We start from the raw sequence: 24,729 nt of genomic DNA, 5'->3' as shown, positions 1-24,729 counted from the left end.
CCGGCGCAAGGCGTGCCCAATCTAATGGGGCGAGTCCCATTTAAATTAGGCGCGCTCCCACGCCGGACGTACTGCCCATGCTCCCGACGCGATTTTCCCGACGTGCTTTGCGCGAAGTTACGTTGCGCCGTGTTTTGAGAATCGCGACGGGTGTAAAAGAAAAAAAAAAGAGTTGCGGCGGGAAAAAAAAAATTAAAAAAAATATTTGACAGCGACGCGGGAAAGAAGGGTATACTTTTACATGGTGTACTAAGTTTACACTTTGTAAAAGCAGCCCTAATTTTGCGACGGCAAACTAACACTTACGGAAAAAAAACGAAGGGAAAAAGCTTTGTGGATCTCCGTAAGTGCTAATTTGCATACCCGACGCGGAATTTCGACGAGAAATTCCCCCAGCGGCGGCCGAGGTACTGCATCCTAAGATCCGACAGTGTAAAACTATTACACCTGCTGGATCTTAGGAATATCTATGCGTAACTGATTCTATGAATCAGCCGCATAGATAGAAACAGGGATACGACGGCGTATCAGTAGATATGCCTGCGTATCCCTTTTGTGGATCTGGCCCTTTCTCTTTAGGGACCTAGAGAAAAAGGGTTTCCTTTCAGGATCCTGCCACTTCTTAACTGTTTCAACCAGTACCTCATGTACTGGGAAGCAGTGGCGGAATTATCATGGTCGCAACAGTCGCGGTTGCGACTGGGCCCTGTAATTTCACCAAGTCCGGGGGGCCCGCCACCTGTCCGTGTGAGGGGCCCACTTGACTGTCATGTCATCACTGTGTTTGGCCTGGTGTGTGCTGTTCGTTCCGGGGGATCGGGTGCTTTCGCCCGCTAAGAGAAGGCAGAGGCAGCGCTGAGAGACTGGGGCCGCCCCGCACTAAGCTGAGAGGAGTGTGATTGGCCGGTTTTTCAGTAGGCGGTGCTCTCCCAGCGTTTAGTGAAGGTTATGGGGTTGTGATTGGCTGGACGTCCTGTAGGCGGTGCTCTCCCAGGGTTAGTTGTGTTTGGCGCGGGCTTTTTAAAATGTCACCCGGCATGTAGAGACAGCGGCAGGTCACACTGCGAGTTGGCGGGACATTGACAATCAGCTGGCTGAGTAGGATGAAGGGAGTCCCGGGCCGTCGTGCTCCTCCAGCACAGTGGCAGAGCAGGTCCCGTCCTCCTGGCTCCAGCATACCCGGCAGTGTGTACAAAGGAGACATCCGAGTCTGAGGCTGGTGTATGATGGGATGGTACAGGACACCTGGCTGCTCTCCCCGGACCTCGCACACGGAAATCGGCTCCGCTCCGGATCCCGGGCCACCAGGCTCTGGCCTGGTGTGTGTATAGAGAAAGTGGAGATCGGGGGGGGGGGGGGGCATGGAGATCGGGCTGTCTGTGTGCAGGGAGAAGGAAGTGCTATCTGCCCCTCTGGAACAATGAGGACATATGGGACGTGGAACACCAGGGACCTGTGGACGGTAAGTGACAGATAACTGCATGGCCACACACAGGCCTATAGTACTTCATTGTGTGCGATCTGTGCTGGTGTGACAGGTGATATCTGCTGGTGTGTGCCTAGAACAGATCGCTCTGCTCCTCCCATCCTCTACACCAGTGGTCCCCAAAATTTGTGGCACCAGGGACCGCTTTTGGTGTAGCCACTTTTTTCAGTCCCCGGTGGGGGACGTCATATAAGGAAGGTGGGTGGTATGCGGAGTGTTACAACCCACCCTGCACTGTAAGGATTGCACTCCCCTTTATATCACAGTGCCCTTTTGCAATCATGGCCCCCCTATCACAGTCCTCCCTTCAGTCATGGGTGCCCCCCCATCACAGTCCTCCTTGCAGTCATGGGGCCCCCCCCCATCACAGTCCTCCTTGCAGTCATGGGGCCCCCCCCCCCTCACAGTCCTCCTTGCAGTCATGGGGCCCCCCCCATCACAGTCCTCCTTGCAGTCATGGGGGCCCCCCCATCACAGTCCTCCTTGCAGTCATGGGGGCCCCCCCATCACAGTCCTCCTTGCAGTCATGGGGGCCCCCCTCCATCACAGTCCTCCTTGCAGTCATGGGGGCCCCCCATCACAGTCCTCCTTGCAGTCATGGGGGCCGCCCCCATCACAGTCCTCCTTGCAGTCATGACCCCCACCCCAATCACAGTCCGCCCTGCATTAATGCAGCCCCCCTTCCCCAATCATAGTCCTCCCTGCAGTCATGCACCCCCTCTGCCCCTCAAAGCACAGTCCTCCCTGAAATCATGCACCCTTTTCCCCCCTCCAATCGGTCCTCCCTGCAGTTATGCACCCCCCTCCAATCACAGTACTCCCTGCATAGTGCCAATTGTAATCACTGCCTCCCCTGCAGCCTATGTCTATTCCCTCATGCTTCAGCAAGAGTTGAGCCCTGTCACGGACCGCAGTATAGTTCGCAGTCTGTATGTCCTGTGTGTATTCTGTAATTTCTCCAGAGCAGCCGCTAATGTCAGCCTCGTCAGATCGTGACAGTGTGAGAGACTCTTCATACAGGCAGCAGTCCGTGACAGGGCTCACTTTTTGCTCTGATGGTGGCTTGCTCGACAACAGGCCACGGACCGGTACTGGTCCGCGGCCCGGAGGTTGACGACCCCTGCTCTACACTGACCCCCAATAATGATGGGGACCATCCTCCTCCGTATACCTACATGTCTAAGTCCCAGTCACACCGGTGAGACTTTATGTACGTTGACAGTTCCAAATCACGTGACAAGTTGCACCCCATTGCTGGCAATGGAATAGCTCATATTGGCGGTGGTACTTGGGGGAGGTGGCAGTGGTGGTGCCATACTCTCCCACCACCTGTGCCTCCTTACTGATCCCATCCCCCCACCATTAATATCATCCATATCCCCCCCATTACTTCTACAACAGAGGTGATTTGGGGGGGGGGGGGGGATAGGGATGAGATCAGTGGTGGGGGGGATGGGATCAGTAAGAGGCACAGGTGGTGGAAAAATGTAAAAAATGTGGTGTTTGGGTGTGTGGCGCTGCCTTCCACCTGAATGGTGGTGTGGGTAGCGAAATACTTAAGTGCTAATTAAGTGCGATCCACCTTCACAAGGGTGGTTGTATCCAAATTTATAGTGAACCTTCCAAAGTGATAATGGCATCTTCAATTGCTGTGTCAAGTGAAACCCGTTGCTACATGCCACCTATAAAGAGATGATCGAGTCGCTCTTCCTGGGGGCCAGTCAACAAAGGATGTGTAGCAAAACTTGGTTGCTAAGAGTTTAGGAATTAACCTGAAAAGTGATCCAAACTTGTGTCACCCTTTTAACCCTTACTGGTTAAATTAGAAACACTCAAGAGCACTAAATGCTAAAGTATATCCTATACTGTGATCAGGTGTTCAAACATATGCTAAACATCACAGCAATAAGACCCCTTTCACACTGAAGCTTTTTAGCGTTAAAAATAGCGCTATTAAAACGCTCTCAATGGACCCTTTCACACTGAGTCCTGCAAGCAGCAGCTTTTGGGCGCTGAAAAAAAACACTCCAAAAACACCCCTCTCCATTGAATTGAAAGCGCTGTAAAAACGCCTTGCCCTTTCACACTGCAAAACCATCCTAAAACGTTAGGGTCTTAGCAGTGCTTTACCAGCGTTTTTCGGGCACTGCCAGTGTGAAAGTGTGTGAAAGGGCTCTGAAAGCACTCGGTCTTTCACATTGGGATTGCAGATGAGGCTTCTTTAATACCCCTCAAGTACCACCCCCCCACCCTCAAGTTGAAATCCGAAACAGAAATGTTTTACTTTGTTGTACAGTGTAAAAAAAATTAAGTATCAAAATCAGGCTTTTTAGGGGGGGGGGGGGGGCCTTCATGATTTCTTGCACCGGGGCCCTGAAGCCTCTAGTTACACCACTGCTGGGAAGACTTTTTTTCTTTTGTTCCCCCAAGCGCTTGTACATTTGGTCATGGCGTGACAGGGGTTTCTTGTCCGCCTGAATACAGAGGGTTGTGTAAATTGCACCCAAGAAGTCCTCTACCTTATCCAGGGACAGTTTATATCTGGAGGGTTTCCTGGACTCCCCATCCCAGTCCTCTCCCTCTGATCCCTCCTGGGAGTCAGCAGTGGCACTGTCTGGCCTGTGCTCCACTTCGAAAGGACCTGAAACTTTCTCTGCCATAACTTCAGTGGCAGGTTTGGCAGGTGCAATGCCCTGAGCCTGTGGCGGGGTTGTATCCTGGGGAGCGGGATTAGAGCTGACATTTTTCAAAGACAGATTTAAAAGATGAACAAGGTGGACGAGAGCTCCTTTACTGAGGCTGCTAATCCAGATTCCAGTTCTGATTCCCTTTCTCTAAGGCCCCATACACACGATAGAATCCATCCGCTGAAATGTATCCGCGGATCGGCGGATTTATCTGTTGGTCCGCTGGAACGTATACACTAGCGCCAAAAAATCCCTGGAACCAGAACGTATGCAACGTAAACCACGTAAGACGTCACTATAAAGGGGAAGACCAAAGTCAACGGCGCCGCCCTCTGTTCCGCTTTTGCTAGTTCCGTGTTACCGCGTGCTAGTCAAGGTTTGGTTAGAGCCGATTCGTGCTTTTCAGTCTCCGCGTTTTGACAGTAGGTATTCTCTGATTCAGTGCTTGCGGGTTCGCAGTTGGCATTCGGGCACAGGCTTTCAGCACGTTTCTGCGTACTGTGCGCTCGTATCTGTGTGTCGTGCGTTCTTAGCAGGTTGTGCTGGATTTGGGGGTGCTTTCTGTTGGAGTGTGTTCTTGACTGACTAGCCGGCCGGTTTGAAGCCATGATGGAGCAGCAGCGTCGATTCTCGCGAATTGGTGCTCGTTATGGGATTGCTTCTTGCCATGTCCAGCGAACCAGTTTATTGGCCAGGAACAGTGGGAGGAGGCGTTTCTGGGCCAAGAATTGGTTTAGCCAGCGTGACCAGTTTTCTCATATGACTCTGCTTAGGGAACTCCAGGAGAATAATCCTAATGACTTTAGGAATTTTCTCCGCATGACGGACCCCGTATTCAACCGTCTGCTGGATCTTCTGTCCCCCTATATCACGAGGCAGGACACTGTGATGCGCCAAGCCATCACGGCCGAGCAGAGGCTTATTGCCACGTTGCGGTACCTGGCGACTGGGAGGAGCCTGCAAGACCTCAAGTTCTCGACAGGCATCTCTCCCCAGTCGCTAAGGGTCATCATACCGGAGACGTGTACTGCCATCATACGTGTTTTGAAGGAGGAGTATATTAAGGTAAGTTCCCTCATTTTAACCTCACAATGTATTTTTTTTTAAATGTGTGAGAAAGTCGAATTTATTTTTCTTCCCTAATAACCATGAGATTGTAATCTGCTGTGTGTTGGAATTTTCCCTTTTCTCCCCATGCATGTTGTTAACCTTTACATTTTTTTTTTGTGCCTACCTGCATATTTTGTCCTTACCCACCATAAACCTGTCCAGCATGCTTTCCTAGGCCCAAACACACCTAGCCAATTTTTTGGTGTTTTTTTGGCTAATAAATTGTAGCTCTGACCCCCCCCCCCCTCCTCCCCCCCTAAAATTGTTTCTTGCTCTATCATCAGAGGGATGTGGAGTCTGCTAATTAAGTGGGCCTATATATTTTTTAAGAAAGACTCACTTCACAATGCTTGTAGGAAATGTGAATCCTGTTGTTGATGTTGCACAATGATGGTTTTTGTATTTTGTTTGCAATGTTTATGTGCCAAAGTACTAAATCTCTTTATTTGTTTGTCCCCACAGCTACCCTCCACACCACAGGAATGGCAGTCTGTGGCTTCCCAATTTGCCCAGCGGTGGGATTTCCCGAACTGCGGTGGAGCAATAGATGGGAAGCACGTCCGTATTGTGCCCCCACCCCACTCGGGGTCCTACTATTATAACTACAAGGGTTATCATAGTATTGTGTTGATGGCGGTGGTGTCGGCACAGTATGAGTTTCTATATGTGGATGTGGGGAAGAACGGCCGGCTGTCAGATGGGGGAGTGTTCTCACGGACTGAATTCTACGATCGTCTACAAACTGGGGGTCTGGCACTGCCACCAGATGAAGATAATGTGGAAGGACTTCCGTTTGTGTTCCTAGCGGACGAAGCTTTCGGGCTTGGACCTCACCTAATGCGGCCTTTTCCCCAGAGGACCCTCACCTCAGAGAGGAGGGTGTTTAATTATCGGTTGGCCAGGGCTCGGAGGGTAGTCGAGAATGCCTTTGGGATCCTCTCCAACCGGTTCCGCCTTTTCCTGACAGCGATACATCTGGCGGAATATAAATTGAACACCATTGTATTTGCCTGCTGCATTTTGCACAACTTTTTACGCAGGCACTCCCAGACGTACCTACCCGACAGCGTTTCTGAGGCAAGACTACTCTCAGATCCTCTCCCTGGGCTGGACACTGGTCGCGCTGGCTTTGCCACCCAATCAGCTCGTGAGGTACGCGACAAATATGTTGAGTACTTCATGGGTCGGGGGGCCATTGCTATGCCAGATCATATTTCTTTCTAATTCGGCCCCCAAAAGAAAGAAATATTCACAGAACTAATAAATAATTAGACCATTGGACTTTATACAGTTGTTTGTCATTACTGCTTTTTCTCTTTTTATCCGTCTTCCTGGTTCTCACCAAAAATAGTGCCTTCTAGTGCCAAATGTATGGTTCAGGTTTTAGTAAATAAACACAATTGTACATTATTCACTCATCTCCAAACTGGGTATTCAGCATATAAAAGAATAAAGCCACTCATTTTTAGGATTTTGGAAAAGCTTTCTTTATTTTCAGCTTTTTAATTTTCCTTGTTTTTTAAGAAGATTTTTAGTAATAAACATGCCAACAGTTTTAGTTTGCAAGGCTTTTTTTTTTTTTTGTGTTTTTTCTAATTTTTTTTTTTTTTGGCCAAACAATGTTTTTTGAATTTTTTGGTATTCACAAACAATGTAGTACAATTGTACCATTTTTCACACAAATATTCTATTTACCAAGTGTAAACTTAACCAAATGTTTTTTTTTTTTTTTTATATAATTAGTTTTTTTTCCCAAAATATGTTTGAGATTTTTGATCTCTTTATTTTTTTCCAAATTTGTTGGGGTAATTATTATCAAAAATATTGCTACCATTTTTTTAATATATTTGTTAAACACATTTTTTTTAATATTTTTTATTTTTATATTTTTGTCCTAAAATTTTAATTAAATTTTGAATAATTATTTATTAATTTTTTTATTTTTTTTTTAGTAAAAAAAAAAAGATTGGTAACATTTTTTGGATAGATTTGTTACCCATTTTTTTCTTTTTTAACTAATTTGTTTTTTAAAATATTTTTTTTAAGTTTTTATGATTTTTCAGGCTTGTTGATTGGAAGCCATTTTTTTGCTACAAAAAATAAAACATGTCCAAAAACTTTAAAACACAAATGTGTCACTTTTACATTCACAATAACAGTCAGGGTGTGATTTCACACCTGAACCCGCCAAAATTTGAAGATGCACACATTCAGTGCAATTCGCCAAATGTCAGTTCTACAACATACAGTAGAAACACAGACAAAGGGCGACATGTGCTATCTGCCATCATGGGTGATCAATGTCTGTGTTTTGTGAGAGCAAACCCTTCCTCGAAAACTAATTGAGAATCGAGGAGGGGGTTGTACCCACAAAGCACAGATATTCGAGATTCTGTGATGGCAGATAGCACATGTTGACACACTGTGTGTGCATCTTCAAATTTTGGCGTGTTGCTGAGTCAAAAATTAAAACAGGTTGGGGGATGGGCGGGGGGGGGGGGGGTGTTCAGTCTTTGACACGGCCCATCATGTCAATGATGTTTTTATAGTTTTGTTCTATAATCTGCATTCTTTGCCGCATAGTGTCCAGCTCGGTGCAGCACTCGACAATTGCATTTCGCACATTCTGTTCCATGAGAACCATCTGTTGCCGCATATTCTCCATTTCACTGCTGCACTCCATCACTTGCACTTGCGCGAGAAAAATGTGGAACAGCATCTTCATCCCCTACAAAATGAATCAAAAATATAAAATTACCAATTTTACCGGCCTATATACATCTAGGGTTGCCACCTCATCCCTTTAAACCAGAACACATATTAATTACACAGGTTCTGTGGCTGATTAAAAGGTGGTAATTTAACTCACCTGGTGCCATATCTGCATTACATTAGCCACAAAACATGTGTAATCCATATGTGTTCGGGATTAAAGGGATGAGGTGGCAACCCTATCTACATCTGTTTTGCCCTATAAAGCTGGGGTGACACTGACCTGATGTTGTGCAGATTTCCTCCTCCTCCACCACTTCTCCATCTTCGATAACTCCTCCTTCTTGAACCACTTCCCCCTCATCCTCCACGACTCCTCCTTCTTCTTCTTCCACCAATCCACCATCTTCAAAATCACCAAAATCATCTTCTTCAATTTCATCTTCATCCTCCACAACTACCAGATTTAAAATTACTCCATCCTCCTCTCTTCCTTCCTCCTCTCTTCCTTTCACCTCCTCCTCCACATCCTCCTCTCTTCCTTCCACCTCCTCCTCCACATCCTCATCTCTTCCTTCCTCCTCCTCCTCCACATCCTCCTCTCTTCCTTCCTCCTCCTCCACATGGCCAGATGGCAGATTCCGGGCGTGTCTGGCCCTCTCTGCCTCCTCGAAATGCTGGCGTCTTCTTTCCCCTATAAATAACACAAAAACAAAAGGTATACTCATCAGCACACAGATATTGGAGAGCAGAAATCGCACACATTGCATAGAAGTTTAGAGGCTTTTTTTTGTTTGAGTTTTGTTGTCTTATCACCCCAAACCTACATTTTTGGATGACTTCTAGGCCAAGCTCTGATTCAGTCCCTTTTTAGCAAAGTGACACACATGGATGTCCCCCCCTTCAAATTTTGAGCTGAGACCATACCAATTTTAGTGTAATATTTAGGGGGAGACACAGGTGCTCTGGATTACAGATATGAAAACACCTGCTTAGTAGCACTGTTTGCATTTCCCATTCTAGGATTCAAATTTTACAAAAATATATTTTTACACAATGTTTACAAACAATGTTTTTGGCCAGAGAGGCATGTCCAGGTGTGTTGTTCCTGGGCCAACATCGTATTGGTGAGAAGCAATCTGATGTGAACAAGGTTTCCTATTAACACTCGTTGGCCAAGCAAATGATATTTTTAGAAAAAATACTATTTCAACATGTGTTCAGAAGTACAACCAGGCCAAGGATACAGATGTAGAAATGTACCTGACCAAACATTAAACTAATAAAATTGTCTCCCCCCCCACAAAAAAAAAAGAACTTACTTTTTTTTAGAATTTTTTTTATTTTCTTCAATTGATGTGGCTCACGGAGTTTCAAGTCGGACCACCGCTTCCGTAGCTGCTCCTTGGACCTGGTGATCCCAAACATCCTCTGCATTTTCCTTGCCACCTTCTCCATAATTTTCCCCTTCCTGCGGTTTGGGGTCTTGTATGGCCCATATTGCCCATCATAGTCCTTCCTCCGCATAATGTCTACAAGCTCCACCATTTCGTCGAAAGACATATTAGTGGCCTTATATCGTTTTGGCCGGGATCGCGACGTTCCTGCCTCTGTCACTTCACTTGCGGCCTGAGAGCTCCGTGCACGCTTGTGTGACATCGCCATCTTTCCTTCCCACAGAGATTAGGGGCGTGGAAAACAGGAAATGTCCCATCATGGGCGGGGACGAGGGCGGCGGTTCATGCATACGCGGAGTGTAGAGAATGAATAAGACGTGATTACGTAGGTTACGCGGAGATTATTCGCCCGTTTCACAGAAGTAACATAGTTCACGCCATATTTTTTGAGTTAACATTGATTAGGGGGCATGGCAATGGTGACGAAGGCGGTGTGTCACGCACACGCGGAGTCTATTAAAGGGAACCTACGTGATTACGTAGCTTACGCGGAGATTATTAGAACATTTGACAGAAGTTACACAGTTCACGCCATATTTTTTGAGTTAACATTGATTAGGGGGCATGGCAATGGAGACGAAGGCGGTGTGTCACGCACACGCGGAGTGTATAAAAGGGAACCTACGTGATTACGTAGGTTACGCAGAGATTATTTGATCGTGCTTCACGAGGAGCTAGAGATAATAAGGTAAGAAATTACAACATGGGATCAGCAGAGGCCTAGAAACTTGAGAGCCATGGGATTGGGGTTTTGTCTGTTGTTTGCACCCTTTTAACGCTAGTTATGTTTCTTGTGTCCCCAAAACGGTATCTACTTCTCACAATGCTTTCACACATCACTTAAATCTAGATGTGAAGAATGCTCTACCTATTTGTACTTTTTGCCAGGTGTATTGTGATCATGCAAGTATTGTTCTGTGTTGGTTGGCCAGAGGTTATTAGGAAGTGTATTTATATGTCAGGAATGATGAGGGGCATGCTAGGTACACATGAAATAGTGCCTTGAGGAATGGTCTAAATATTAAAAATTGTGGATGGTTCTAGATTACACGTATTTAGCAAACTTATTTCAAAAAGGGTCTGCATGTGAACTAATTTTTGGTCACAACAATGGGGCAGAGCTGGCCAGCATTTTAGCTGCAGGAGACACTGTGTTTGCATAGTACTTGATAAATATGGGGCCACATATTATTACAATGTGAATGCTGTGCATTTTTTAATGCTTAATTATTTTTTGTTTAACAGTGTTAATCTTGAAATTTGCCAAAGAAAAAAAAAACATGGAACACATCGTGGGAAAAGACATAATTTCTCGCCTAATTGAAAAATTTAGGGAAATGCCCCTACTTTGGGATTCAAAACATCCCCTGTATTCGAAGCGGGACCGACGAACGGCAGCACTTGATGAGATAGCTACATATATGCAGACATGGGTTCCTGGCTGCACAGGCGAGATGGTCAAGAAGAAAATGAATAACCTGAGGGCCACATACCGAACCAAAAGAAGAGAACTACGGGAACAAAGATCAGGAGCAGCAGCAAGCGAGTCCACGGAGCCCAGTCTGTGGTACTACCAAGAGCTTGAGTTTTTGGGGGATCAAATAGAGGGCCGGCGATCAATGTCAAGCCTTCCTTCCAGCCGGCATCGCAGCAGACCTTCCACGGATCACCACAGCCAGGAGGAGCACGGTGAGGGGCTGGCTGGCATGCATGAAAATCTGCGACTCTCCACTTCTGATGAGGTAGAGTATTTTTCTCAATTTTTTTGGGCTGCTAATTCTTGTTTGTTTATTGAGTTGATATTGTAATCCCAAAACAAAAAATGGACTATAAAAGTCATGGGCATAAAAATAGGGGTCATGGATGCCAAGTGCAGGGATCAGAAGGAGAGTCTATTCAAGTTTAAAGTAAGATAAAACAAACCAGTCTAGAGCATGAAAATGTGTGTGATTTGCTTGTGCCAAATTGTAAAACATGTCACTTTTTTTGCCACAGGAAGAAGGGAGCAGCCATGAGATTTCGGCTACTGATGCTGAGATGCATGCCAGCCAGGAGGAAGGGGTCATTGGCAGCCAGGAGAAGGAGGCCTGGCCCAGCACCAGTCAGCAGGGCCCCAGGCCCAGGGTCAGCACCACCAGGCAAGTCCCTCCCCCCCCCCCCGGGTCAGGCAAACAGGCCTAATGAGGCGCAGGAGGCAAGTGGAGGATGAGAGCCTCGAGAGGATTAGAAAGGCTAGTGCCTTAATGAGGGCCCCCCTCAACCCCACTGAGGCCTACAGTGCCTACGTGGCGCACAAATTGTCCCAAGCGGGGGAGGCCGATCAGAGGCGTGCCAGGAACCTGGTGAACCAGGTGATTTTATGGATGCACCAGGGCTAGCTGACCAATGACACAGAGCTGAGTGACCCGGCCCATCCTTCCCAACACCTGCTAACTCCTCCTGCTGCCACATCATCCCGACCTGCAAGGGGCCGTGGACGGGTCCGTGGAAGATCTGCTGCAATGCAGGCTGCAAGGAGGGTTACAAGGAACAGGAGAAGATGATTCCCGGCCTTCCATTTGGTCCCCCAAAAACTTTGGTTTTTTGGACTACCACAGCCTGGGCTCCATTGGCTCACTTGCTGCTGCTCCTGGTTTTTGTTTTTGTGGTTGTTCTTTTTAGTTCTCGGTATGTGGTCCTCAAGGTTTGCCATTTTCTCCTTGACTATGTTGCCTGTGCAGTCTGGAACACAAGTCTGCATGTATGTTGCTATCTCATCAAGTGCTGCCGTTCTAGGTAATTTATTTTTGTTTATGGCCAAAATAAATGGTTATTTGATTTACTGAAATACCTTGTCTATTGTGTTTTAATACTGTGGTGATTAGGCATGAAACATTTTAGCAAATAATATGTGTCATTTAGAAAGGACACCAACTCCTTTGGGGGGGGGGGGGGTACATTTGGCGTACCAACTTGGGAAAACAAAAAAGGAAAAACACACGCCAAAATAAAATGGTGACATAACTTGACAAAAAAAAAAGAAAAAAAAATGCAAGAAAAAACAATGGTGACATAAATTGCACAAAAAAAAGAAAAAAAAATGTGCAAGAAAAAACAATGGTGACATAAATTGCACAAAAAAAAAAGAAAAAAAAATGCACGAAAAAACAATGGTGACATAAATTGCACAAAAAAAAACAAAAAAAAAATTGTGCAAGAAAAAACAATGGTGACATAACTTGCACAACAAAAAAAATGTGCAAGAAAAAACAATGGTGACATAAATTGCACAAAAAAAAAAAAAATGTGCAAGAAAAAACAATGGTGACATAACTTGCACCAAAAAAATAAAAGCAAAAAAAAATGCAAGAAAAAACAATGGTGACATAAATTGCACAAAAAAAAAAAAAAAAAAGGAAAAAAAAAGAAACAACATTAAATTAAAAACCAAAAAAAATAAACATAGACATGTGGAGGACAAAAAGAAAGTTCCAACATCTGGATAGCATCAGCAAGAGAACGGGTTTATTCTAGCAAGAGAACGCCGAAAAAACAAGAGCCAATAAACGACACACTAGATATTTAAAAGGATGAATGTGCCATATCACAAACAAACGAGAGTTTTACCTGAACGAGTGCTCCCATCCCCTTATTTTGTCTGAGCATGCGCGTGGTTCTTATCCGCGGATATTGTGTACTAACCAACGGATCTGTCCGTCGGATAGATTCGCAGCGGATAGATTTGTTTAGCATGTCAGCAAATATTCGATCTGCTGAAAAGCGAGTCGACGGATAAATATCCGCGGAAACAGATCCGCTGGAGTGTACACACCATAGGATCTATCCGCTGAAACCCATTTGCTGGGATTTATCCGCGGATGGATTCTATCGTGTGTACGGGGCCTAACAAGGGTGTCTATGCAGTCTTTACACAAAACTTTTGTTCATGACTCCCCTAGAGTGTGCGCACTTCCTTTTTTAGAGCTATTTGTCGACTTTGACTTTTCTGTAGCTTTCTGAAATACATGTACATGTAAAAATGAAAAAAAAATAGGATTTTTATAACAGCTTACCTGTAAAATCCTTTTCTTGGAGTACATCACGGGACACAGAGTCTTAATCATTACTATCTGGGTTATATTCCACCATCAGGTGCTGGACACTGGTGTAATCAATTAGAACAGGAAGTTCCCTCCCTATATAACCCCTCCCATACTGGGAGCTCCTCAGTTTTTGTCCCAAGCAATAAGTGTCCCAATATCCCCAAACAAGAGGGGTGGGGACTCTGTGTCCCGTGATGTACTCCAAGAAAAGGATTTTACAGGTAAGCTGTTATAAAAATCCTATTTTCTTTATCGTACATCACGGGACACAGAGTCTTAATCATTACTATCTGGGATGTCCTAAAGCAATGCTTACTGAGGGGAGGGAGACACCAATAATGCAGACTGCCATCAGACACGAGGAATTCTAATGCTGCCTGCCGCATATTGTGCCAACAAAAAAAGGCTGCTTCCTCCTGCCGTCTTATGTTCACTTGATAGGATTTAGTGAACGTAAGCACAAACGACCAAGTTGCAGGTCTGGCAAATCTGAGTCATAAAGGCTTGGTAATGCACCCTGCATGAAGTGCTTACTATCCTGGTAGGGTGTACCCCAAAAAGAAACAGGGGGAAGCCCTCTCTATAACCACAAGCCTGAATAATAACCTGATGAATCAACATTTGACAATAGTTGATTTAGACGCTGCCTGCCCCTTGCTGGGGCCTCCTGGTAGCGCACCAACATCAGTCTTCCGTATCCGAGCAGCCGCTTCAGATAGGTCTTGACCTCTCTTACTATAACGAGAGAGCGCATAGCCATTTTAATAGCCGATCTGAACACTGCCCGCCCCATCTAGGGGCTTTCTGGCAACAAAACGTTAGATCTTTAACTGCTCTTATCTTTATTAAGAGAAAGCAATAACCTCTCCTTCCGCGGATCAAGGTCCTGAAAAAAAGGAAAAGGAAGGCAAGAATATCTTAATTCAAATGAACACTGGATCCTTCTAGCCAATAAGGTTGGGCGAGTATTTAACATCACCCTTCTTGTACCAATAATTAAGTATGGCTCTATACAAAGAAAGTTGCCAATACTCTCTTGCGGAGGCAGCCGCAACCAAGAACACCAATTTCCTCTTTAGAAGGATAAAGGGAAATATTTATGGTGCATCAGCCCAAGGTGCTGACTCTGTAAGCCAGCATACTGGATCCAATCCTCCGAGCACAAGGGCGCCTTAACTGGCGGACTTATACCCGTCACCCCTTGTATAACGGCCCAGATCAAGAGTGTGCCGAGATCGGACCCTTGATGTAACTTAAGGCCAGCTCCATCTCTTTTCCAATGTAGAAAGGTAAGAATTTTACCTAGGACCTACTACCAAGGATTCCACCCCTTGTTTTCACACCAGGAATATGGGCCTTCCATATCCTAGGATATCTGGTCCTGGAGGCCAGCTGTCCTGTATGAATCAAGGTAACTGCCGCTGATTCTGTACGCCCCGATCCTCAAGAATGCAGGCTATAACAGCCAGACCATTAATACCCATGTATGCAAGACAGGATGTAACCCTGCAAAGCAGGCCTGGACAAGCTGTAAGGGACCCTGGGTCCTCTACGATCAGTTCTGCTGTCCCTGCGCAGTAAGGTTGTATGGGCTATGCTGGAGCAATTAAGCCAGCTTCCGTTCTCTTCTGATGTAGCATGGAAGCCACGAAGGTTGCGGCCCTGGGGGGAGATAACACATAAACCAGCGACAACTGGGCCCCCAGGGTCACTAAAAAATCTGTCCCGCATGCGGGTGGATCCTTTGGCCTTGGCACAAAGTTGTTCAATCTCTTGTTGAACCTGGGACGTCAACACCCTTTATGTGCAGGGTAACGTTTCTGTGACATTTGGTCAGAAAAAAGTCGGGGTGTAGAGGCCAATCTCCCGGACCCCATTGTTGATGGCTCCAGCGAATCGCCTGCCAATCTAGCATTCCATGAAATGACAATTGACAATAGGCAAGGCACAAGCTCTTCTCTGGTAACCAAAGTAAACCACTAGAGAGGCATAGTCAGATTGTATTCAGACAGAGCAACCCTGTAACCTAAACGTTCAGGTCCTTAAGCCGGATGCTCCATCCGTAGCTCTAGAAAGCTAGCAGATAAGGCTCCCTAGGAGCTTGACCACCTTTCCCTGTGCCGTGGTCTCTTCCAGGCCTGGATTCTATCCCTAGAGGCCAGTCCTCGCAACCTGCTACCAGGTAACGGGTATGAAGGATATTCCCTTCTGCCAATCATTCAGTTAAGAACCCTAAACTGAAATTCCAGCATATCCCTGGGACAAGACTCCTAGGATAATGCTAAGTTAGGATCCACTCGTTCCAGGCCGACAGAGCAAAGTTTATATCAGCCTTGAATAAAACTGAGCATAGGGAACTGTGTTTGAATAAAGACGGCATATTCCCTCTAGACTGGGATCCCAACCCAGGAGTTCCAGATAATTAATCATGCTGGACTCCCCTAGGCCCAGCCATGCTACTGACTGATCTGTCAGCACGGATTTGCCTCGGAATGACATTACTGCTAAACTCTGGGCCTTTAGCCCTGCTAGAGGCGGGCCCTAGCAGCCTTGTAAATAAACACACATGCAAATAGCTCCCCCTATGTGCATGTGGCAACCTTTAAAGCCATATGCCTCTATGGAAGCGTGTGTTCATAGAAGCATGAGTTCATAAGAATATGTTTTCCGCAAACACACAAAAAAGGGGGCGTGCTGTATACACGCATACATATAGCATGTGAGCTATGAACAAGCATCCTGCAAGCAAGTATGCGCCTATGTAAGGCCAAGGAATCCTGTATAATTAAGGAAACCTAATTATAATGCCTCCTAAGTCAAACTCTAGGCAAACATGCATTCTTATGCGATTCAGCAAATTTTCATGCGATCCAACATCTATGCATCTTAAGCACTCCTGGGACCAAGGATTCTTGTATGATCGAGCACCACTGTGCGATCCAGCAATTTTATGCAATTAAGCCTTTTAATGCGATTTTTGGCATTTTTGCAGACACAACCTCTCTGTGTGACCAAATATGCCTGAGTAATCCAGGACTCGGGTGATCAGATAACCATGTGTGAACCCGCATCTTTATGCACTCCAGCATCTTTATGCGATTTCAGACCTTTTTGTGGAAAAAAGCCTCTCTGTGTGACCAAATATCCTTGGGTAATCAAGGATTGTGGTTTGTCAGGTAAACCTGTGTGATTCCGCATTTCTATGCACTCCAGCATCTTTATGCGATTTTAGGCATTCCTGTGGAAACAAGCCTCTCTGTGTGACCAAATACCCTTGGGTAATCAAGGATTCGGGTTATCAGGTAACCATGTGTGATCCCGCATCTTTATGCGATTTCAGGCACTCCTGTATAAAACAAGCCTCTCCGTACGACCAAATATCCTTGGATAATCAAGGACTCGGGTTATCAGATAACCATGTGCGATGTCGCATCCTTAAGCCCTTAAGCATTTCCATGCGATTTTAGACATGCCTATGGAAACAAGCCTCTCTGTTTGACCTAAATAACTTTGGGTAATCAAGGACCTGGTTTATCAGGTAACCATGTGTGCTCCCGCATCTTTATGCACTTAAGCATTTTCATGCGATTTTAGGCATTCCTGTGGAAACAAGCCTCTCTGTTTGACCCAAATAACTTTGGGTAATCAAGGACCTGGTTTATCAGGTAACCATGTGTGCTCCCGCATCTTTATGCACTTAAGCATCTTTATGCGATTTTAGGCATTCCTGTGGAAACAAGCCTCTCTGTGTGACCTAAATAACCTTGGGTAATCAAGGACCTGGGTTATCAAGTAACCATGTGAGATCCCGCATCTTTATGCACTTAAGCATTTTTATGCGATTTTAGGCACTTTGCTGTGATTAAACACCCTTATGTGAACATATAAAATCATACGAACAAAATAACATGTCTCTTTATGTGATCAACAATAAAACATGCTTTGTTACCGTTTTTTTCCCCACATGCATTTTGAACATTCCAAACTCATGTACTTCATGCAAACATGGACTGTAAAGAGGCAGTTATGCTCTGCAGATGTGCGTCTCCGCAAACCTGCAACGTTAGCCATGTGTACAGCAGCAAATGTGCACCCCCCCTGTTGTGCATTCGGTTAGCCTGAAGCCAACACCAGGATGAGGACTTTAAAGAGACAGAGGCTCTGGCTGTCTAGGCTGAGTGAAGTTATATGCAGCTTGGATCTCTGAAAAGACTGCAGCTGCAACCAGAGCTTTTGGGGCTTCTGATAGTTTTCTCCTCATCAACACCTGTTATCTGTTCACTGACAGTGAACCTTCATCCTCAGGTCTTTCAATCCCTTGTTTGAGGATTTAGAGCAGGGAAAGGGACACACCCTGTTTTCTGCTTGTGAGGCTGCTGTGAATATAGCAGTTAACCTCTTATAGACCTATACATGCAATGCAACAAAAAACATATGCAGAGTGCTGCAATGTTGGGGGAGGCTCACGCCTGACAGGGCTGATAGCTAATTATGTGAGCTATCTTAAGTCTCTACAGGGGAGGATAGTATCATGCAAGCATGATAAAAAGGGGCCACCAGATTTAGGTGGTGATACCCCTTCCTACCCCTGAACCCTCTTTTACGGGGAGACAAAAGAGTCCTAAGCAAAAAGCAGAGGAACTTTAACCCTGGTGCATCAACAGCTGAACTTAGTCTAGCAAATAATGCTTGCTAACACAGCTAGATGCCGAGTAGGTGTCTTAAATTAATCTGTATCCAATTTCCACAAGGTGCTTACGTGCTCAAGCTACCGTGTCCCCCTGGCTTCTCTGACATCTGGGCCTTTTGAAGGGCCGCCCTGCGTCTGCACCATGAGCCGGCGCACGTGCGCCAGCGGCAACCACATCGTCCCCCCGCCTTCAAAGCGCGCCCCTCTCACGCACGCGCGCGTAGGGGAATGGTGGAGGCGGGGGGAGAGGGAGATCCCCCAAGGAGCCGTAGAGGCTACGAGGGACCCCCCCCCCATCGTGGCTGAGCCTGAAGCGGAGGCAGTAAGCCGCACCCTAGATCAGCTAACCTTGAGCTTCCGTTCCTGGAAAGCATGGCAAGCGAAACACCCGGCATGTCCTCTTAGGGCCCTTCGTGGAAAACAGATAAGACATACTCATGTAGGGGTACCAACCTCCTGAATGGGAGATCTATGGGTATTACAGCCATCCTGTCTCAACAGACATAGTGGTTTCTTTGCCAAGGCACACATGCATTATAGGCAAGACCCAATAGCCCCTTCAGCGGAGGACTAGGACCCACTAGGGGAGGTATATGGGTGCCAGAGCCATCCTGTCTCAAAAGACTTTGTGGTTAAGTTGCCCATGCATAGAAGCATAAAATAGGCGAGACCCATAATCCCCAATGGAGAACCCACTGTCGGACCAAGTCCCGTAGGTACCTCCGCTTACCTTTCCACGCTGCAGGGTATTGCAAAGCAAGAGGCCCAGCCTTCACCCCTCAACGCGGGCTTCGTCTCAGACCTTCAGGGACTGGGGTCCATAGCAGGTCACCTCTCCCCTGGACCTATATAGCACCCTGGCAACAGAAAAAATATTTGGTCTTTGACATCGACCAATGTACTGGAACCCAGGGTCCAGCTCTCAGAGAGAAGCATTATAGGCAAAACCTCGTTCTTCGTACCGAGGCCCAGGTACCGTCCACTTTGGCTATGAAGCACCTTGGACGGATCCGGATTTTATGGAGGCTTTTTACATTCAGCATGGATCCCTCCAGTGGAGCTCCTCAGAGCACATGTTAATTCGTGACCAACACCTTAGACACTGGTGAAAAAACTGAGGAGCTCCCAGTATGGGAGGGGTTATATAGGGAGGGAACTTCCTGTTCTAATTGATTACACCAGTGTCCAGCACCTGATGGTGGAATATAACCCAGATAGTAATGATTAAGACTCTGTGTCCCGTGATGTACGATAAAGAAAATATATATATATCACTTTAAGCAGTCAGTATACAACCCCTGGGAGTACACTAGACCCTCTTAGCATGCAGGGATATGAGCCTCCCCCCATGACCACCCAGGGGGTTTGCCCACTCCCATAGATAGGAACCATACATGGAGGAGCAATCCTAGATAGAGAGGACCCTTTGCTCTTACCTTAGGAAGGCTGGAGGTAGTGTCGCTGTGCATTGCATCTGCTTCCGACATGACTGCAGGTGGTTGCTTGCTACTGAGTCTCATGCTGCCTGTGCACTTTCCGGACTCCTCTCCAGCCTGTGCCCGGCCCCCTATCAGCTCCGCGACCCGGAAGTCGCGGGTCAAAGAGAAGCATCCGCCCTCTCCCGGAAATGACGTCACCCGCTGTCCGGCCCGCCTGGTTTCAGAAATGTGGCCTGTACTGTGTACAGGGAGAGTGGAGCTGCCTCCCTGCTGTGGCCCTGTGGACACGATAGGGGTCCCCCGCATCCTGCTGCCACACTCGACGAGGATTGATCGGCTTCAGATGGTGGGTATGTACTACACATACGTTCCCTGGAAGCCCCTGCTTACCTTGCAGGGTTTTTAATGGCCACAATCTCCCTGACTGACCAGCTTGGTTCCATGCACAGTGTCTCCCCACCGGAGAAAACACTAATAACTGAGGTCCGGCAGGGGAAATGAGAATTTATGGGCTGGCGCAGTCTTTCCTAGGGAAGAGGAGGGCTTTCACACTGGAGTGACAGGAGGCGCTTTACAGGCGCTATTTTTAGTGCTATAGCGCCTGTAAAGCGCATCAGTGTGAAAGTGGCCTTAAACATTGCATATTGGTTTTCATTTGTGGTGAACTGACAGGGACTTGCGTGATCGGGAAACCACACTGATTAGTACCCACTCATCATTTGTTACATAAGCTGTCAGTGACAGATGAGACTGAGAGCCACCAGCTGCATTGAGTGTTGGCTGGTGGCTCTATAATGTGAAGACATTTATAATTGTATGCTTGGCTCTGGGTACTGAGCCGAGGGACATTCATATACATAAGATAAGCAGGAAGGGGTTACATAGCTGGCCCATGCTGACAGATTTACTTTAAAATAATAACTTGTAGCAAAAAACACAACACACAAATGCATACCTGTTCCATCGATGTTTCATGCAGTTCATTCAAATTTAGGGTGTAAATACCTTCTTCAGCCCCAAATATTAGGTACTGATCTAAAAGCAAAAACAAATAAATGTAATTTCCATGAAAATATGAACTGTATGTTACTTTTCAGTCCAAGGGGGTGTACCAATTACTTTTCTAGTTCTTTTGTTTATATACTAATATATGTAAATCCAGCCAGATAAAAAAACATGTTACTGCAGTTATGCGTTTAACCACTTGACCACTGGGCACTTAACCCCCCGTTCCTAACCAGACCAATTTTCAGCTTTTGGTGCTCTCACATTTTGAATGACAATTACTCAGTCATGCAACTCTGTACTCATATGAAATGTTTGTCCTTTTTTGCACACAAATAGAGTATTGTTTTGGTGGTATTTAATCACCGTTGGGTCTTTTATTCTTTGCGCTATAAAACAAAAAATAAACGTCTTTGTTTCTGTTATAAAATTTTGCAAATTAGTAATTTTTCTTCATAAATTTTTCCTATGGACAATCGCTGGAGGCCGGGCGCGATGTTATGAGGTCACGCCGGGCCTCTGTATTCAAAACAAATGGCGGCGCCTCGGCTGGGAAGCCAGGATCGTTTTTTTTTTTTTATTTCAGGCTTCCCAGCCTAGAGGTGAGATGTGATGTCCCACCCACATATGAAAACAGTGTTCAAACCACACACGTGAGGTATCGTCGCGAACGTTAGAGCAATCATTTTGGCCCTAGACCTCCTCTGTAACTCAAAATGAAACCAGTAAAACATTTTACAGCGTGGCCTATGGGGATTTTTAAGTAGCAAAGTTTGGCGCCATTCCACGAGCGTGTGCAATTTTGAAGCATGACATGTTGGGTATCTATTAACTCGTAACTTCATCTTTCACATTATGCAAAAACAATGGGCTAATTTTACTGTTTTGTTTTTTTTAAAGCACAAAACATTTTTTTCCCCAAAAAAACGGATTAGAAAAATTGCTGCGCAAATACCAAGCGAGATAAAAAGTTGCAATGACCGCCATTGTATTCTCTAGGGCAGTAGTTCTCAACCTTTCTAGTGCTGTGACCCTTTGATAACATTTCCCAAGTTGTGGGGACCCTTAACAGTAAAATAATTTTCGTAGCGTGGGTTGTCGGCACCCAAGGCATGACAAGCAATCTGCACCCCTAACCCATGGACATTTAGCGCTCCCTGAGTCCCTTCCACTCGTACAGTATTAATACCCTTATGGAACATTTTGGGATGTACCACTCACTCTTTATTATTTTTATTTTATTTTATTTCACCATCCCTCATTCTAGCCATCTTTCTTGTTCTTTCTCTCCCTTTTTCTTTGTTCCTCCCCCTCTTTTTCTATCCCTTCCATGTATTCTCAATTTTTATACCTTCTCTTACTCCTTGGTGGGGGGGGGGGGGTGGAGGATGGGATGAGTGGCAGTGCTGGTGGGAAGTTGGGATCAGTGGAATTGCTGGTGGGGGGGGGGCAGGGGGGGGGGGTTCTGATCAGCCAACTTAGGTGCTCTTGATCAAGGTCATCTGCTAATCTGAGAACCGTAGTAGGGACTTTTAATGGCAACTCTAATTAAAGGTAGTGTTACTCACTGTGTCTCCAGCTCTGTGGTGTCTCGCAGCAGTGACACCTATGCCAAATTTAGGAGATAGGGTCTCCGCCAGCCCCTTCCACTTCACATTCCTCACCAGTTAGCTGACCTCTAGTCTCTGCCCCCCACCCAGTTTGGCTGAGCATGGATGGATGTATGATGTCATGGACCTTGCAGTGCTAGAATGTTTCTACTTGAAATCCTAATTCATGTATTTCAGAAGATGGGACATTACTGACAGTTCATTGCAGAAGATACTGGACACATTACAAGTGGTTTAGTTGTCCTGACTAGGTCAATAGACAATGACCCTTCAATGCTTAGCTAAGGCTATTGAAATGCTAAGTGGAACTGGCTTGTGAAATACATTTTATTGTGATCTGCAGGTTACAAGCGGTTGTCAGAGACGGGGCGTCTCTAGGAGATAATTACCTCCACTAAATGACTTTTAGAATGTGTGTTTGAAGATGTATGTGTTTACGCTAAAAGACTTTGAATTGTTCTAAAGGTCAGAAGTCTCCCGTCAGGAGTATTGAATTAGCATGCTATTATCTAAAGAAATATAACCTCTCAGAGGTAGTAATTAAGTTCTGCTAAATAGACCGGGCTATTGTGTACATTGATTACCCCCTGGGGCTTCTGTCTCAATACACATAATAGTCTTTCTATCCAGCTATTGGACCAATCCCTGTTGACTATTTCAAGTCCTCATTTGCATGATTAAAGAGGACCTGAGTGAGAACTGCATATACTTTACAATTGACCAATAGGAAAGCGGTTGTTGGGAGTGGGATGTTCCAAATTCTGTATAAAAGTGTGCTGTGTACTTGAAAATAAAGAGTCCTGCTTGAACATACATACAGCCTGCCTGGTGTGTGTTCTTAATGGGTCCGAATGGCACATAGCTGTAATTCGGATCCTGGAACCTTGGCTGACTGGACCATCAGACTGTGCAATCTGCAAGCTGACTCACTGGTAGCAGAGGAGTGTCGGGAGAGCAGAACCGGGCGAGCAAAGGGTCTCGTCACATATGAGTATTGCCAAGTATGGATGGCTGAGCATGGACGGGTGGATAAGTATGACAGAGTGATGGATGAGTATGGATGGCTGAGTATGGATAGCGGGACGGCTGAGTCTGGATGGTGAGGCGGCTGGCGGAAGTATGGATGGCGGGACGGCCGGCGGAAGTATGGATGGCGGGACGGCTTGGTGGAAGTTTGGATGGTGGGACGGCCGGCGGAAGTATGGATGGCGGGACGGCTGGCGGAAGTATGGATGGCGGGACGGCTTGGCGGAAGTATGGATGGCGGGACGGCTTGGCAGAAGTTTGGATGGTGGGACGGCCGGCGGAAGTATGGATGGTGGGACGGCCGGCGGAAGTATGGATGGCGGGACGGCCGGCGGAAGTATGTATGGCGGCATGGCCAAGTATGTATGGCGGGATGGCCGAGTATGGATGGCGGGATGGCCGAGTATGGATGGAGGTGGGATGGTTGAGTATAGATGGTGGGATTGCCGAGTATGGATGGTGGGATTGCTGAGTATTTGCTGAGTATGGATGGATGGCTGGCTGAGGCTGCAGCTGTCACTGAACAGCACTGTTGGCACTACACATGCAGCCCACAGCGCTGCTGCATCCAATCTCTCCCCCTCTCCAGAGAGGGGAGAGAGGAACCGGATATGACTCTGGTTTGTTTACATGTCATTGCTCCGTCATTTGACATAGCGATCACGTGGTAAACGGCCGCTGTCAGCAGGCACGGATATTTCTGTGTGCGCGCTCCAGGGGGCACACGGGAGCGCGATTCTGGAAGGACATCAATGTCCGCCCTCCCAGAGTTACCTAGACGCACTGTAGCTGTCATTCGGCTAGTGCTGTCGGCAAGTGGTTAATAAAATATGAGCAAACACATAAAAACAAAAACACACACAAACACATATTATACATACACACACACACACACACATTAAGGCCCCTTTTACACGGGGCGGATCAGTAATGATCTGCCTCTGTATGCTCCTCTTGCTCAGCGGGGATCGCTCCGCTGATCCCCGCCGGGACGGCTTGGCAGAAGTTTGGATGGTGGGACGGCCGGCGGAAGTATGGATGGTGGGACGGCCGGCGGAAGTATGGATGGCGGGACGGCCGGCGGAAGTATGTATGGCGGCATGGCCAAGTATGTATGGCGGGATGGCCGAGTATGGATGGCGGGATGGCCGAGTATGGATGGAGGTGGGATGGTTGAGTATAGATGGTGGGATTGCCGAGTATGGATGGTGGGATTGCTGAGTATTTGCTGAGTATGGATGGATGGCTGGCTGAGGCTGCAGCTGTCACTGAACAGCACTGTTGGCACTACACATGCAGCCCACAGCGCTGCTGCATCCAATCTCTCCCCCTCTCCAGAGAGGGGAGAGAGGAACCGGATATGACTCTGGTTTGTTTACATGTCATTGCTCCGTCATTTGACATAGCGATCACGTGGTAAACGGC

General features: G+C 46.5%; 1 protein-coding gene across 2 annotated transcripts in view; it reads right to left on the bottom strand.

Moving 5' to 3' along the window:
* Nucleotides 1-24,729, bottom strand: part of MAP4K3 (mitogen-activated protein kinase kinase kinase kinase 3) — an 831,592-nt gene that overhangs the window by 97,430 nt on the left and 709,433 nt on the right. For both annotated transcript variants that reach the window (XM_040350750.1, XM_040350751.1), the window contains one exon: nt 20,619-20,698. In XM_040350750.1, the coding sequence (XP_040206684.1) occupies nt 20,619-20,698 (80 nt within the window). The remainder of the gene's footprint in view (nt 1-20,618; nt 20,699-24,729) is intronic.

The sequence above is a fragment of the Rana temporaria genome, chromosome 4 (assembly GCF_905171775.1).
Source record: "Rana temporaria chromosome 4, aRanTem1.1, whole genome shotgun sequence".
NCBI classification, from domain to species: domain Eukaryota; kingdom Metazoa; phylum Chordata; class Amphibia; order Anura; family Ranidae; genus Rana; species Rana temporaria.
This window is presented reverse-complemented; position numbering and strand designations above follow the sequence as displayed.